The 18,309-nt window shown below is 46.9% G+C and overlaps 1 protein-coding gene across 1 annotated transcript; it reads left to right on the top strand.

Moving 5' to 3' along the window:
- Positions 1 to 14,939: 14,939 nt before the first annotated feature.
- Positions 14,940 to 16,746, top strand: LOC123116958 (UDP-glucose flavonoid 3-O-glucosyltransferase 7). Its single transcript, XM_044537822.1, has one exon. The coding sequence runs from the start codon at positions 15,049 to 15,051 to the stop codon at positions 16,531 to 16,533; it is 1,485 nt and encodes a 494-aa protein (XP_044393757.1). The 5' UTR covers positions 14,940 to 15,048; the 3' UTR covers positions 16,534 to 16,746.
- Positions 16,747 to 18,309: the final 1,563 nt, after the last annotated feature.

The following is an 18,309-nucleotide window of genomic DNA, read 5'->3' as shown; positions in this document are numbered from 1 at the left end:
GTACAAAATATCATGGCATATTTAGTACAAAATAGCATGGCATATTTAGTATAAAATAGCATGGCATATTTAGTATAAAATAGCGTGGCAGATTAAGTACCCACAACATGGCAACTGCAGTTATCCATTCAATGTATTTTTCCTTCTACTTCTGATGCCCCTCAAGAGCCATTCTCCCAATTTAAAAAAAATCACAACATCTAGGTTACAAAAGAAAATGTCCACAAGGACCATGTCACAGCGCCCCAATTTTGCTTACGGATTGCCCGTCCCTTTCTTCGTTTTCTTGTGTTTTGCTTGAATCTCCAATCCAGATTTGTACCTTATCTCTTTTGGACGCACCTTTGTGATGGAACGGGGCGGGTTCCTGACCTGGGTTTGTGTGCTTGCTGTTCCAGATCCTATCTTCGAGTTTTCAGACGAAGGCAGACTTGATGTGCAGGGGAACCTGTGTAAGGCTTCCTCAGCTTTCCTCTTCTTGATCTCATCAAGCTCTTTTTTCAGGGCCTTCCTCTGTTTTTTTGTGACTCTTGCTGCCTCATCACTCTTACACGCTTCATCAATTAGGTCAGCATAGTTCTTTGTCAGCACAACGTGCCTCACGGCTTCCATGGTTGACTCAGGTCTCTCGTCATGCACAGCCAGAACTGTGTTTGTTGTCTGCGGCACCAACGCGTCGTCAGCGTCCCAAGTCCATCGCCGCCTTATGAAATGGCGGGGCATCCGTGTCACAACGTTCATGTCCATTACTTTTAGTATTGTTGGGGAACATTGAAGAAAATAAAATTTTCCCTACGCTTCACCAAGATCAATCTAGCAACGAGAGAGAGGAGTGCATCTACATACCCTTGTAGATCGCGAGCGGAAGCGTTCAAGAGAACGGGGTTGAGGGAGTCATACTCGTCGTGATCCAAATCACCGAACATCCTAGTGTTGAACGGATAGCACCTCCGCGTTCAACACACGTACGGTTGGGGAAGACGTCTCCTCCTTCTTGATCCAGCAAGGGGGAAGGAGAGGTTGATGGAGATCCAGCAGCACAACGGCGTGGTGGTGGAAGCAGCGGTGATCTCGGCAGGGCTTCGCCAAGCTCAGCGAGAGGGAGAGGTGGTACGGGGGAAGAGGGAGGCGCAGGGACTAGGGTGCGGCTGCCCTCCCTCCCCCTCTTTATATAGGGGGCCTAGTGGGTGCGCCGGCCCCTAGAGATCCCATCTCCAAGGGGGGGCGGCGGCCTAGGGGGGGACTTACCCCCCAAGTCAAGTGGGGCGCCCCCCCCCCCACCCCTAGGGTTTCCAACCCTAGGCGCAAGGGAGGCCCAAGGGGGGCGCACCAGCCCACCAGGGGCTGGTTCCCTTCCGTCTTCAGCCCACGTGGCCCTCCGGGATAGGTGGCCACACCCGGTGGACCCCCGGGACCCTTCCAGTGGTCCCGGTACAATACCGGTGACCCCCAAAACTTTCCCGGTGGCCGAAACTGGACTTCCTATATACAATTCTTCACCTCCGGACCATTCCGGAACTCCTTGTGACGTACGGGATCTCATCTGGGACTCCGAGCAACATTCGGGTTACCGCATACTAATATCTCTACAATCCTAGCGTCACTGAACCTTAAGTGTGTAGACCCTACGGGTTCGGGAATCACGTAGACATGACCAAGATAGCTCTCCGGCCAATAACCAACAGCGGGATCTGGATACCCATGTTGTCTCCCACATGTTCCACGATGATCTCATCGGATGACCCACGATGTCGAGGATTCAAGTAATCCCATATACAATTCCCTTTGTCAATCGGTATGTTACTTGCCCGAGATTCGATCGTTGGTATCCCAATACCTCGTTCAATCTCGTTACCGGCTAGTCACTTTACTCGTACCATAATGCATGATCCCATGACTAACCACTTGGTCACATTGAGCTCATTATGATGGTGCATTATCGAGTGGGCCCACAGATACCTCTCCGTCATACGGAGTGACAAATCCCAGTCTCGATCCGTGTCAACCCAATAGATACTTTCGGGGATACCCGTAGTATACCTTTATAGTCACCCAGTTACGTTGTGATGTTTGGTACACCCAAAGCACTCCTACGGTATCTGTGAGTTACACAATCTCATGGTCTAAGGAAATGATACTTGACATTGGAAAAGCTCTAGCAAACGAACTACATGATCTTGTGCTATGCTTAGGATTGGGTCTTGTCCATCACATCATTCTCCTAATGATGTGATCCCGTTATCAATGACATCCAATGTCCATAGTCAGGAAACCATGACTATCTGTTGATCAACGAGCTAGTCAACTAGAGGCTCACTAGGGACATGTTGTGGTCTATGTATTCACACATGTATTACGATTTCCGGATAACACAATTATAGCATGAATAATAGACAATCATCATGAACAAGGAAATATAATAATCATTTTATTATTGCCTCTAGGGCATATTTCCAACAGTCTCCCACTTGCACTAGAGTCAATAATCTAGTTACATTGTGATGAATCGAACACCCATAGAGTTTTGCTGTTGATCATGTTTTGCTCGCGGAAGAGGTTTAGTCAACGGATCTGCGACATTCAGATCCGTATGTAGTTTGCAAATATCTATGTCTCCATCTTGAACATTTTCACGAATGGAGTTGAAGCGACGCTTGATGTGCCTGGTCTTCTTGTGAAACCTGGGCTCCTTGGCAAGGGCAATAGCTCCAGTGTTGTCACAAAAGAGAGTGATCGGCCTCGACGCATTGGGTATGACTCCTAGGTCGGTGATGAACTCCTTCATCCAGATTGCTTCATGTGCTGCCTCCGAGGCTGCCATGTACTCCGCTTCACATGTAGATCCCGCCACGATGCTTTGCTTGCAACTGCACCAGCTTACTACCCACCATTCAAAATATACACGTACCCGGTTTGTGACTTAGAGTCATCCAGATCTGTGTCGAAGCTAGCATCAACGTAACCCTTTACGACGAGCTCTTCGTCACCTCCATAAACGAGAAACATGTCCTTAGTCCTTTTCAGGTACTTTAGGATATTCTTGAACGTTGTCCAGTATTCCATGCCGGGATTACTTTGGTACCTTCCTACCAAACTTACGGCAAGGTTTACATTAGGTCTGGTACACAACATGGCATACATAATAGACCCTATAGCCGAGGCATAGGGGATGACACTCATCTTTTCTCTATCTTCTGCCGTGGTCGGGCATTGAGCCGAGCTCAATTTCACACCTTGCAACACAGGCAAGAACCCCTTCTTGGACTGATCCATATTGAACTTCTTCAATATCTTATCAAGGTATGTGCTTTGTGAAAGACCTATGAGGCGTCTCGGTCTATCCCTATAGATCTTGATGCCTAATATGTAAGCAGCTTCTCCAAGGTCCTTCATTGAAAAACACTTATTCAAGTAGGCCTTAATGATGTCCAAAAGTTCCATATCATTTCCCATCAAAAGTATGCCATCTACATATAATATGAGAAATGCTACAGAGCTCCCACTCACTTTCTTGTAAACGCAGGCTTCTCCATAAGTCTGCATAAACCCAAATGCTTTGATCATCTCATCAAAGCAAATGTTCCAACTCCGAGATGCTTGCACCAGCCCATAAATGGATCGCTGGAGCTTGCATACCTTGTTAGCATTCTCAGGATCGACAAAACCTTCTGGCTGCATCATATATAGTTCTTCCTTAAGTAACCGTTAAGGAATGCCGTTTTGACGTCCATTTGCCATATCTCATAATCATAGTATGTGGCAATTGCTAACATGATTCGGACGGACTTTAGCTTTGCTACGGGAGAGAAAGTCTCATCGTAGTCAACCCCTTTAACTTGCCGATAACCCTTAGCGACAAGTCGAGCTTTATATCGCTCGCTGATCATCGGGCAAGTCTGTCAAAGTCCATACTTTGTTTTCATACATGGATCCTATCTGGATTGCATGGCTTCAAGCCATTTGTTGGAATCTGGGCCCGCCATCGCTTCTTCATAGTCCGAAGGTTTACCGTTGTCTAACAACATGATTTCCAGGACAGGGTTGCCATACCACTCTTGTGTGGAACGTGTCCTTGTGGACCTACAAAGTTCAGTAGCAACTTGATCCGAAGTACCTTGATCATCATGATTAATTTCCTCTCAAGTCGGTGTAGGCACCACAGGAACATCTTCCTGAGCTGCACTACTTTCCGGTTCAAGAGGTAGTACTTCATTGAGTTCTACTTTCCTCCCACTTACTTCTTTCGAGAGAAACTCTTTCTCCAGAAAGGACCCATTCTTGGCAACAAAGATCTTGCCTTCGGATCTAAGGTATAAGGTATACCCAATGGTTTCTTTACGGTATCCTATGAAGACGCATTTTTCTGACTTGGGTTCGAGCTTTTCAGGTTGAAGTTTCTTGACATAAGCATCACATCCCCAAACTTTTAGAAATGACAGCTTAGGTTTCTTCCCAAACCATAATTCATACGGTGTCGTCTCAACGGATTTAGACGGTGCCCTATTTAAAGTGAATGTAGCTGTCTCCAAAGCGTATCCCCAAAATGATAGCGGTAAATCGGTAAGAGACATCATAGACCGCACCATATCCAATAAAGTGCGATTACGATGTTCGGACACACCGTTATGCTGAGGTGTTCCAGGCGGCGTGAGTTGTGAAACAATTCCTCATTTCCTTAAGTACGTACCAAATTCGTGACTTCAATATTCTCCTCCACGATCTAATCGTAAGAACTTTATTTTTCGGTCACGTTGATTCTGTACCTCATTCTGAAATTCCTTGAACTTTTCAAAGGTCTCAGACTTGTGTTTCATCAAGTAGACATACCCATATCAACTTAAGTCATAAGTGAGAGTGAGAACATAACGATAGCCACCGTGAGCCTCAACTCTCATTGGACCACACACATCAGTATGTATAATTTCCAATAAGTTGGTTGCTCGCTCCATTGTTCCGGAGAATGGAGTCTTGGTCATTTTACCCATGAGGCATGGTTCGCACGTGTCAAATGATTCGAAATCAAGAGACTCCAAAAGTCCATCTGTATGGAGCTTCTTCATGCGTTTCACGCCAATGTGACCAAGGCGGCAGTGCCATAGATATGTGGGACTATCATTATCAATCTTACATCTTTTGGTATTCACACTATGAATATGTGTAACATCACGTTCGAGATTCATTAAGAATAAACCATTGACCAGCGAGCCATGACCATAAAACATATCTCTCATATAAATAGAACAACTATTATTCTCGGATTTAAACGAGTAGCCATCTCGTATTAAACGAGATCCAGATACAATGTTCATGCTCAAAGCTGGCACTAAATAACAATTATTGAGGTTTAAAACTAATCCTGTAGGTAAATGTAGAGGTAGCGTGCCGACGGCGATCACATCGACCTTGGAACCATTCCTGACGCGCATCGTCACCTCGTCCTTCGCCAGGCTCTGCTTATTCCGCAGCTCCTGCTTTGAGTTACAAATATGAGCAACTGCACCGGTATCAAATAGCCAGGAGCTACTACGAGTACTGGTAAGGTACACATCAATTACATGTATATCACATATACCTTTAGTGTTGCCGGCCTTCTTGTCCGCTAAGTATTTGGGGCAGTTCCGCTTCCAGTGACCCTTCCCTTTGCAATAAAAGCACTCAGTCTCAGGCTTGGGTCCATTCTTTGTCTTCTTCCCGACAACTGGCTTACCGGGCACGGCAACTCCCTTGCCATCCTTCTTGAAGTTCTTCTTACCCTTGCCTTTCTTGAAACTAGTGGTTTTATTCACCATCAACACTTGATGTTCCTTTTTGATTTCCATCTCCACTGATTTCAGCATTGAAAATACTTCAGGAATAGTTTTCACCATCCCCTGCATATTGTAGTTCATCACAAAGCTCTTGTAGCTAGGTGGGAGCGACTGAAGGATTCTGTAAATGACCGCCTCGTCCGGGAGGTCAATGTCCAGCTGGGACAAGCGGTTGTGCAACCCAGACATTTTGAGTATGTGCTCACTCACAGAACTATTTTCCTCCATCTTACAACTATAGAACTTGTCGGAGATTTCATATCTCTCGACCCGGGCATGAGCTTGGAAAACCATTTTCAGCTCTTCGAACATCTCATATGCTCCGTGTTGCTCAAAACACTTTTGGAGCCTCGGTTCTAAGCTGTAAAGCATGCCGCACTGAACGAGGGAGTAATCATCAGCACGTGACTGCCAAGCGTTCATAACATCTTGGTTCTTTGGGATGGGTGCTTCACCTAGTGGTGCTTCTTGGATATATGCTTTCTTGGCGGCTCAGGTTCCGGACCAAGTCTGTATAGTTGCTGCCATCATCTTTCATCTTGGTTTTCTCTAGGAACGCATTGAAGTTGAGGTTGACATGAGCGTTGGCCATTTGATCTACAAGACATTTTGCAAAGGTTTTTAGACTAAGTTCATGATAATTAAGTTCATCTAATCAAATTATTTAATGAACTCCCACTCATATTAGACATCCCTCTACTCATCTAAGTGATACATGATCCGAGTCAACTAGGCCGTGTCCGATCATCACGTGAGACAGACTAGTCATCATCGGTGAACATCTCCATGTTGATCGTATCTTCCATACGACTCATGTTCGACCTTTCGGTCTCTCGTGTTCCGAGTCCATGTATGTACATGCTAGGCTCGTCAAGTTAAACTAAGTGTTTTGCATGTGTAAATTTGTCTTACACCCGTTGTATGTGGACGTTGGAATCTATCACACCCGATCATCACATGGTGCTTCGAAACAACAAACTTTCGCAACGGCGCACAGTTAGGGGGAATACTTTCTTGAAATTATTATGAGGGATCATCTTATTTACTACCGTCGTTCTAAGCAAATAAGATGCAAAAACATGATAAACATCACATGCAATCAAATAGTGACATGATATGGCCAATATCACATAGCTCCTTTGATCTCCATCTTCGGGGCGCCATGATCATCTTTGTCACCGGCATGACACCATGATCTCCATCATCATGATCTCCATCATCGTGTCTCCATGAAGTTGCTCGCCAACTATTACTTCTACTACTATGGCTAACGGTTTAGCAATAAAGTAAAGTAATTACATGGCATTTAATCATTGACACGCAGGTCATACGATAATTAAGACAACTCCTACGGCTCTTGCCGGTTGTCATACTCATTGACATGCAAGCCGTGATTCCTATTACAAGAACATGATCTCATACATCACATATATATATCATTCATCACAACCTTTTGGCCATATCACATCACAAGGCATATGCTGCAAAAACAAGTTAGACGTCCTCTAATTGTTGTTGCATGTTTTACGTGGCTGCAATAGGGTTCTAGCAAGAACGTTCGTTACCTACGTAAAAGCCACAACGTGATATGCCAATTTCTATTTACCCTTCATAAGGACCCTTTTCATCAAATCCGATCCGACTAAAGTGGGAGAGACAGACACCCGCTAGCCACCTTATGCAACTAGTGCATGTCAGTCGGTGGAATCTGTCTCACGTAAGCGTACGTGTAAGGTCGGTCCGGGGCGCTTCATCCCATGATGCCGCCGAAACAAGATAAGAGTAGTAGTGGTAAGAAAATTGACAACATCTACGCCCACAACAAATTTGTGTTCTACTCGTGCATAGAAACTATGCATAGACCTAGCTCATGATGCCACTGTTGGGGAACGTTGCAGAAAATAAAAAATTTCCTACGCTTCACCAAGATCAATCTATGGAGTCATCTAGCAACGAGAGAGAGGAGTGCATCTACATACCCTTGTAGATCACGAGCAGAAGCGTTCAAGAGAACGGGGTTGAGGGAGTCGTACTCGTCGTGATCCAAATCACCGAAGATCCTAGTGCTGAACGGACAGCACCTCCGCGTTCAACACATGTATGGTTGGGGAAGATGTCTCCTCCTTCTTGATCCAGCAAGGGGGAAGGAGAAGTTGATGGAGATCCAGCAGCACAACGGCGTGGTGGTGGAAGCAGCGGTGATCTCGGCAGGGCTTCGCCAAGCTCAGCGAGAGGGAGAGGTGGTATGGGGGGAGAGGGAGACGCCAGGGACTAGGGTGCGGCTGCCTTCTCTCACCCCCTCTTTATATAGGGGGCCTACGGGGTGCACCGGCCCCTAGAGATCCCATCTCCAAGGGGGAGGGGGGCGGCCTAGGGGGGGACTTGCCCCCCAAGTCAAGTGGGGCGCCCCTCCACCCCTAGGGTTTCCAATCCTAGGTGCAGGGGAGGCCCAAGGGCGGCACACCAGCCCACCAGGGGCTGGTTCCCTTCCCTCTTCAGCCCACGTGGCCCTCCGGGATAGGTGGCCCCACCCGGTGGACCCCCGGGACCCTTCCCGTATACAATTCCCTTTGTCAATCGGTACGTTACTTGCCCGAGATTCGATCGTCGGTATCCCAATACCTCGTTCAATCTCGTTGCCGGCAAGTCACTTTACTCGTACCTTAATGCATGATACCGTGACTAACCACTTGGTCACATTTAGCTCATTATGATGATGCATTACCGAGTGGGCCCAGAGATACCTCTCCGTCATACAGAGTGACAAATCCCAGTCTCGATCCATGTCAACCCAACAGATACTTTCGGGGATACCCGTAGTATACCTTTATAGTCACCCAGTTATGTTGTGACGTTTGGTACACCCAAAGCACTCCTACGGTATCTGGGAGTTACACGATCTCATGGTCTAAGGAAATGATACTTGACATTGGAAAAGCTCTAGCAAACGAACTACACGATCTTGTGCTATGCTTAGGATTGGGTCTTGTCCATCACATCATTCTCCTAATGATGTGATCCCGTTATCAATGACATCCAATGTCCATAGTCAGGAAACCATGACTATCTGTTGATCAACGAGCTAGTCAACTAGAGGCTCACTAGGGACATGTTGTGGTCTATGTATTCACACATGCATTACGATTTCCGGATAACACAATTATAGCATGAATAATAGACAATCATCATGAACAAGGAAATATAATAATCATTTTATTATTGCCTTTAGGGCATATTTCCAACAAGTATGTGACAGCACACAATGCCGTCCCGTTCAAACTTGCAGCATTGGCAGTAGTATCCGCCTTGTCTGATTAAGGCTTTCACGAAGTAGTTCCTTCCTTTGTCCGGGTCTTCAGGTTCTGAATCTGACATGCCCAAAATAGAACACACCTTGAACGTATGTTCATCCACCTGGAAAGCCGTGAATATGCTGGCACGCTTTATTTCTTCCTGGAATCTACAAGTTTTGTGTGTTTTCTGTTAAACTATCATGCGATATTTTTTGGTAGCACCTTATGTTGTCATGTAAATAGAAATACATTTTGTCTGAACATGGAAAATATAGTACCTTGAACATGGCAACTGTAGTACATTAGACATGGCAACTGTAGTACATTAGACATGCCAACTGCAGTACATTAGACATGGCAACTGCATTACATTTTCAACTGGCCATCGTTGTTTCCACACCAACATTCCCAATGGAAGCACATTGCATAAAACATGGCAACTGCACTTTATTAAACATGGTAACTACAGTTGAGTAAACATGGCAATTGCATTTCAGCAAACATGGCAGTTGCATTTTTGTAAACATGGCAATTGCATTTCAGTAGAAATGGCAACAACATAACATTTTCAGTTGACATTGGTATTTGCATACCAACATGCACAATGGAAGTACAGTGCATTAAACATGGTAACTATATTTCATTGAACATGGCAACTACATGTGAGTAAGCATGGCAAACAGTATTTTCAATGAACATGGAAACTGCAGCTGAGTAAGCATGGCAAACAGTATTTCATGAAACATGTCAACCACAAATCATGGCAACTGCATTGCATTCTATATGGAACCTACTGCCTTCGTGCTTTGTGTAAATAAGACTATAACGCAACTGACTTACTCGTTAAAGATCTTGTTGGTGTATATCTTGCTCATCTGCCTCTCCATGGGTAAATATGTTAGCAATTTTGGCTGCTTTAGTGCGGTGTTCGCTTCTTGTTGTAGTTCAGATCCCAGTATTTTTTGTTGCAAAGTTGTGTACTGCTTGGCAAACTGTAGCAATAAGTTGCCAGGTCTCACGTACCGCTTCAAAACAGCATTGAACCCCTCGCTGCGCTGCGTAGTCTGCAGAAAAGGGAAGAAGCACTACATGAAGTAGGCCGGCACCCAATACATTCGCTTCTCCCACAGGCTAGCAAGAGTCTCCTTGTCTTGGACTTGATATGTTTTAATCATGGCCATCCAAATCCTTTCAAACTCCTCCACCGTCAAGTTGTGGTCCACGCACAGCTCGAATGCCTTGTGCAGCTCCGGACGGTCAGCAAAGAACGGTCCTAGCGTCTCCTCAGCCTTCTTTATAATGTGCCACATACAGTGCCTGTGCACTGCCAACGAAAAGACCTCCTCTATGCCTGCATGCATACTAAAATCCTGGTCTGTTATTATGTTCATCGGAGCAAGTCCATCCATGCACTCCAAGAAGGTGTTGAATAGCCAAACATACCCATCCGTGTCTTCGTTTCAAACGAGCCCGCACCCGAACTGCAACGATTGATTGTGGTTATTTATTCCTATGAATGGAGCCCACAGCATCTTGTACATATTAGTGAGATACGTCGCGCCGAATGAAATGCAATCTCGGAAATGTTTGTAGGCTCTTCTTGCAACACCATCCACCCAATACATGTTCCTGACATGGTCCTCATCGTCCAACCTTATCCTGTAGAAGAAATCTGGATCTTCCTTCGCTTTCTCATCGAAGTAGGCCATCGTGGCTTCTATGTCAGCCAACTTGCTCTCTCTACGGTATTTTGCCTTTAGGTTTGTGACGTCAGCTGGTATGTAGCGCATGCTACTCAGAGTCCCATTTTTGCTGTGGATGAGTGATAGTATCTGCACCATTCTTGATGGACCGACGTTACAATCATGTAGCAGCTTTATGAATTTCCTCTCGAGTGGGGTGAATCCTCTGTGGGCGGTCAGAAACTTCACCAGGTCGAACTTCTTTATGAGTTTGTGGTTGTGCTCGTCAAAATATTCAGTGACGACATACTGTGTTCCATCTATGTTCAGCTTACACCGGACAGGGCATCCCGTCTTGAGAACGATACCTCTCTTTCATTCCGGAACGACAGGCGCAACACCTTTTCCCTTCTTGTTCCTTCGTGCCTTGTGGCACCTCATCTCACCTCTGTTGTACTCATTAGTTTTCTTAATTTTCCTATGGTATTCGGTATTGACCGCAAACCCATGGAACTTTGCATATGTCTGGTAGAATTCATTTGCTTCTGCAAACGATTCAAATCTCTACCCAACGTACGGTGGCTGAGGTACCATGATCTCTGATTGCCCATCATGTTCATCCCCTTGTGCTTCGTCATCAGTTTCATCATTCACTTCAGTATCGGCGGCAGTTTTATCTACTTGAGTGTTGCCAGTTCTTGTGTTCAAAGGGGTGCCTGTCGGCATTGCTGGAATGATTGCCATTTCCGACTCTGACTCGGCATTGTTTGCGTCATGATTGTCGGCAGGCTGGTGGAACGCGTCTTCCATGCGCTCACAGCTCCCCGCAATAGATGTCCCTGCGCCGTTGTTCAATGTAGTTGTAGGCCCTGTAATAAAAAAAACAAGTACGAGCGTAAGATTTTGCTTGAATAACATGTTTATCGTAACGGATCACATCAACTTCAAGTGATTTGGCATGACATCATTTAAACAGCAAGCCGTGAGTCTGCCTGTGGACATGCATGGCAACTGTAGTTGTCCAGTCATGGCAACTACAGTCCAACAAACCTAGCAACTACTATTGCCAACGCATGTCAACCAGCTCATTTCAGTACAAAAACTTGGATTCTATATGCATGACAGCTGCAGTCCTACATACATGGCAAATACTGTTGCCAATACATGGCAACCAGTGTGTTCTAGCATCAAAACTTTTGTATTCTAGACTTGAGCTCACTAGGCAAATGTGATCAACCATTAGTGTTGCACACATGCTTTTAGCAGTTGGCAAATCCCGAAGACAATATATGACTCATTGCACAAACCACTTGTTAGCGTTTTCCGTTTGATTTTTGCCACCATCACCGCTACAAATCTTCGTTTTTGTCACGTGCTATTCCCACAAAAACAAATGCAGCACTATTTTGCGGTTCAAATTTTCTTTACCATGTTGTGCTGCATGTGCCCATTTTGTGTGGTCTGTCACACCAAAAATACGTGCTCTATCTGCAATATGTGAAGCTTGCCATGAGACATTTGCCGGGTAAGCACCACTGTAATAAGCTGTAAGCATGGTAGTTGTTGGTCAATACATGGCGACTGCATTTTTTCCTGGCATGGCAATTGCATTTTGTCCTGGCATGGCAACTGCAGTTGTCCAGGGATGGCAACTGCGGTTGTCCAGGGATGGCAACTGTAGTTGTCCAGGGATGGCAACTGCAGTTTGTTTATTCATGACAACTGCAGTTGTCAACTATACTCCTTCTGCTAATTCATCGTCCGCAACTTCACTTTTTATGGACTCACCTGTGTATGACGTCGATGGCAGGTACATGGGTACCGCCTGATGCCACGTGCTGCACGAAGGCTCTGCATTTTTTTCTGACATAACTCGTGAGTCTTTTGCCATCCTTTGCAAGTTTATTTTTCATGTCCAGACCAATATGTTTCTTTTTCGTATGCGTTATCTTGATTTGCCACATTAGCTACTTGAAGTTGGCTGCTCGTACATTTGTCAGTGTTAGCGCCCTGTGACTGAACTTGCCATGGTGCCCCCCCCCCCGAGTGTGTTTTGGTCATAAGAACCTACGAAATAATGACAGTGTAGGACATAAGTAGAATGTCATCTTCATCGCCGCGAACATGGCAAATGTTCTTTTTCTTTGTTATCATGCATCATACCAATGCCTTCGTACTGTTCTAGTAGTGACAGCAACGGCCCTGCAAAAATGAGTTGACTGTACTCTGATGCATCCTAAGGGGGCGTTTCTGGCCTTTGAGAACCGAAAAGATCAGCGCCATCTCCGTGATTCATTCTTTTCCGCGTCTCGTTTCTAATAATGTGCTATCAATCACCTGCATGAACAAGAACGCATCAACAATCCACAAAAAATATATCCTTGTGCTGCTTGCATGTAGAAGTTAACATGTTAGTGTTATCACATTTTCATGCGTAGGCAACCAGCATATCATGGCTAGTAGGACATGTACATCCACTATCTTTTCTAAAATCTGGGTGCTAGCTATCCGTTCGATTCGATGGCATCAGCCACTACAATAGGATGGCAAGCAATAAGTTGACATGGTGGCAGTTGACGACAATGATAGGTGGCAACTGACGTTAGACACCAGTGGCAATTAATTTTCACACCCCCCATTATTCCAAATTTCTCAAATTTCTCTACCTTTTTATGGATTCCTACACATCAATTCATTTACCAACTATGTGCGTCAATCTACTGAGAACTTACGGTTATCTCTAACGTAGTACATGGCAGATCTAGTGTATTCTGCTTGGCAACTGCGAAGACACACAACCCATGTAGTGTATTACCGCTGTAGGATGGATCTAGTTGTCAACCTCGTCGGTAATTTTGCAATGCCATCTCGTGTGGCAGTTATCGGGACCCTTTTTTGAAATGCCATCTCGTTTCATTGGGGGACTGGAGATGTATGACATGTGGGCTCACTGGGTAGGCTAGGTACGTTGTGGGGCACGGAATAATACCATGCGATTGTATTCGGGCTGGACACCGGTTTGGAAAAAAGAACGGAAATGTTAACGCCCACACGTGTGGGTGTTGACCATCTCGACCACACGCATCCATCACCGTCCAGTACTATATGCACGAATCTTGACACAATCTAGCTGATTTTCTGTGCCACGTAGGACAAGACGTGTGTGTGGTGTGTGACATAGTTCGTCCACACATCTGTTTTACCACACGGAGGGCCCGGTGTGTGGGCGTTTAGCAGTTCACCCACACACCAGTTTTCAGTCACACACAAGGGCTGGTGTGTGGGCATTTGCCATCTCGCCCACATGCCCATCTCCTCTCTCACACGTAAGCTGCTAGTTGCCATGTGTTTTTGCAGCGCACATGGCAACTACCTCTAGTGTGCTTTATAAGCAGGTGGCAACTCTCTTTTTTTACCTGAGTTGCCATGTGTTTTTGCAGGGTACATGACAACTGCCTAGATTGCACGTAAGCAGATGGCAACTGTCTTTTACCGAGTTGCCATGTGTTTTTGCATGATACATGGCAACTGCCCCAACGTGCACGTACATGGCAACTGCCCTAACGTGCACGTAAGCAGATGGCAACTCTTCCTTTTTACATAGCAACTGCCCTAGCATGCTTGTGAGCACATGGCAACTCTCTCAACTGCCTAGTGTTAGTATGTGGCAACTCCTAAAGTTATGAAATCATGGCAACTACATTAGATCAGACCATACATGGCAACTGCAGTTGAGCAACCATGGCAACTGCAGTTATCCGACATGGCAACCGTAGTTCAGCGATATGGCAACTGCAGATAAACGAATATGGACGAGGGTCTGGACCATGGCAACTGCGGGCGCGCGGTGGGCGTCACGCGTCGCGTGCAGGACCAGAAGGGTACGAGGCCTGACATACGGGCGTGTGGACGTTATCAACTTCGCCCACACGCACGCGTGTGAGAGGGTTCAGAAGGGGAAAAAAGATGTGTGTGGGCATTAGTTGTTTTGCCCACACGTAGGTGTGTGGGCTGGTTGCTGTCCATGCCACACGAGGCGTGTGGCACAACTACCCGATACACCACACGTGTGGCAGTTATCGGGACCCAAAAAGAAGGAACGATTTTCAGGCCTGAGACCTGGTGGGCCAGCTGGCTCGGATCCCATGCGGTTTGTGCGAGCGAGATTGGCGTTAGGAATAGCCATATTCGGGAGATATTCATGGATCTGGGAGCGGTCGTGAAATCTTGTCCGCGCAGCGCAGTTCCTAATCTACCTCTCCTTCAATGGAGGCTGCTGCGGGGGTGAGCGCCGCCAGTAATGGCGGGAGGCGCCCGCTGCGGGTGTTCTTCCTGCCCTTCTTCGCGCGGGGGCACCTCATCCCGCTGACGGACCTGGCGTGCCGCATGGCCGCGGCAAGGCCAGCGGAGGTGGAGGCCACGATGGTGGTGACGCCGGCCAACGCGATGCTGATCGCCACCACGGTCACGCGCGCCGTGGACGCAGGCCACGCGGTGCGCCTGCTCCGCTACCCGTTCCCGGACGTCGGCCTCGAGAGCGGGGTGGAGTGCCTCGGCGCCGTCGCCAAGCACGACGCCTGGCGGGTGTTCCGCGCCGTCGACCTCTCGCAGCCGATTCACGAGAAGCTGCTCCTGGAGCACCGCCCCGACGCCGTTGTTGCCGATGTGCCCTTCTGGTGGGTCACGGACATCGCCGCGAAGATCGGCGTGCCGCGCCTCACGTTCCACCCCGTCGGCATCTTCGCGCAACTCGCCATGAACAACCTCTACGCCATCCGCTCGGACATAATCCGGGACGGCGTTGCCGCCCCGTCAGTCATCGTGCCGGGGATGCCAGGGAAGGAGATCGCCATCCCGCCGTCGGAGCTCCCGGAGTTCCTCCTGCAGGACGCCGTTCTTTCTATGGAGTGGGACAACATCAAGGCGGCCCAGCTCGCCGGCTTCGGAGTGATCGTGAACACCTTCGCCGACCTCGAAAAACCGTACTGCGACGAGTACAGACGCGTCGACGCGCGCCGCGCCTACTTCGTCGGCCCCGTCAGCTTGCCGTTGGACTCCGCCGTACACCGGGGCGGCGATGGCAACATGGACTGTCTAGAGTGGCTGTCGACCAAGCCGAGCCGATCGGTGGTGTACGCCTGCTTCGGGAGCTGGGCTTGCTTCTCAACACGCCAGATCCGGGAGCTCGCGCTGGGGCTGGAGGCCTCGAACAAGCCATTCCTGTGGGTGGTCCGCTCCGAGGACTCCGACGGCCTGTGGGCGCCGGAGGGATGGGAGCAGCGCGTTGCCGACCGCGGCATGGTCGTCCGAGGGTGGGCACCGCAGCTGGCGGTGCTGGCCCACTCGTCGGTGGGCGCGTTCCTGACGCACTGCGGGTGGAACTCGGTGCTGGAGGCTGCGTCGGCAGGCTTGCCGGTGCTGACGTGGCCGCTGGTGTTCGAGCAGTTCATCAACGAGCGGCTGGTCACCGAGGTGGCGACGTTCGGCGCGCGCTTGTGGGACGGCGGCAAGCGCAACGTGAGAGTGGAGGACGCGGACACCGTGCCAGCAGAGGCGATCGGTCGGGCGGTGGCCGGGTTCATGGAGGGCGGAGAGCGGTGGGAGAAGATGAGGGCAAGAGCAGGGGAGCTGGCTGACAGGGCGCGTGCCGCGGTCAGCGAGAGCGGGTCGTCGTGGCGCGATTTACACCGCGTGATCGACGATCTGACTGAGGCTAACGCCTCGAGGGTTCGCAGCAACGAGGACTCATAGCCTCACGCTCAGTGTAATCTAGTTTCATGATGGTGATTTGTTTTTGTTTTCTTTCACTAGGAAAAGTGCCTGTTGCAAGGGGAGAAAATTATATTAAAGGAAATAGATATTTTTAGTCCGAAATTGGTATTTTATCGTAGGATGTGAAATAGTTAACTCACATATAAGTCTACAACCATTAGATAGAACTTTCAGATTCGTGGTATTTCCTCATGCCGATGCGTTCTTGTTTCTCCTGGCCTGGGCTTGTCAACCCAGCTGGCTCATGTTTTTATCTTTTATTGTGTTGTCAGTCACAGGCTTTGTGTCTTTTTCTTATATTGGGTTGTGGGTTATTTTCATCGTCTCTTTCTGACTGCACGATAAACGTCTGTACGGGCCATTGATAACTTATATATTTTCTTGGACTGTGTGTGAAGAAGTGAAGATGGGGTCCTTGAGGCCCCTCCCAATGCTTCAACTTGTATAGGTGCTAAGGCTGCCATGTATGCAAAAAAGATGATGCGGCAAGGTAATTAAGAGGAAGGGATGGGTGTGATGACCCTAGAAAAAAACAATGCCAGGTGCGGGAACATAAGGAAAACACTTAAATGAAAGAAACTCACCAATGAATGGATAACTTTACTTGCTAAATCATTAAATGAAGCATGCTTAGCTACAACAAGTTAAGCACCATTTGCATTGGGCACTTTAGTTGCTTAGTTATTTACTGTGTTTAGCACCTCATCTTAGCACTAGTGCATTGGAGGAGGTCTCAGAATAGAAGAGTGAGGGTCGCAATACACATTTACTCACGTGAGATTTCTGTATGCCCCATCATATCTATCCATGGCCTATTTATTTTGTTCGTGGATTCAGTCGTTGACGAATTTGAGAAGATTTTCTTCTCAAGAAAATTAGTTCTTTCTCACAAAAAATAATAATTACTTATGAGCCATGTTTTCATCTTATGAGCCATGTTTTCATCTTATGAGCCATATTTTTATATAAAAAACACTTGTGAGTCACCTTGTTTTTTTTATTTCTTTTTTTCTCTATTCGGGCTTCCTTTCTTTTTTATTTTTCTATCTTTTTAATTTTTTTATTTTTTACTTATTTTTTCATACTCATGAATAACATTTTTTGTGAGTATTTTTTATAAGATTTGAAGAAAAATCTAGTTCATGAATTCCTTTTAAATTTCTAAATATTTTTATATGGAATGATGCCTCATCCAAATTGCGACCGATCAATTTAGTTTCTATAATTTTCATGCAAGCGCTCAACCCCCTGCCTTGTTGGTCACCATTTTTTTGTGCTGCATCCTTTCTTGGCTTGTTTGGTTTCACTTTTATTGGCCCACTGGCGTGGTGCGCTGGTGGCAGCCCATTCTGATGTGTCGTTTCTAGGCCATGACGTAAAATTTGAAGAGACAAGAAAAGATGAGCTATATCACGGTCGTTGCCTTCTCAGTTCATTTTGACAATGTCTCTTGTTCCTTTTAAACTTCATCAAGATGTGATTTAGTAATGTCTCATCGACGTTGGATCTTGTTGTTGTAATTTCCACGCAAACTCTTGGTATTGCATCGTCAGCCGATGTATTCCTGTGTCGCCTTGTTCTATTTTCTTCACTTGTTGAGGCGTTCACGTTGTACTTGTGTTTTTTTGTCCGACATTTTTATGTCTGTGCTCTTGTGGCCCATTTCATCTCGCATGCGTTGTAGAAGTGGAAGAGACAAGCTATGTCACTTGTCGTTGCCTATTTCTATTCCCTTTTCAAGTTTGTTGTCGAAGA

The sequence above is a fragment of the Triticum aestivum genome, chromosome 5B (assembly GCF_018294505.1).
Source record: "Triticum aestivum cultivar Chinese Spring chromosome 5B, IWGSC CS RefSeq v2.1, whole genome shotgun sequence".
NCBI lineage: Eukaryota > Viridiplantae > Streptophyta > Magnoliopsida > Poales > Poaceae > Triticum > Triticum aestivum.
Note: the sequence above shows the minus strand (reverse complement) of the source record. Positions and strands in the feature narration are given on the sequence as shown.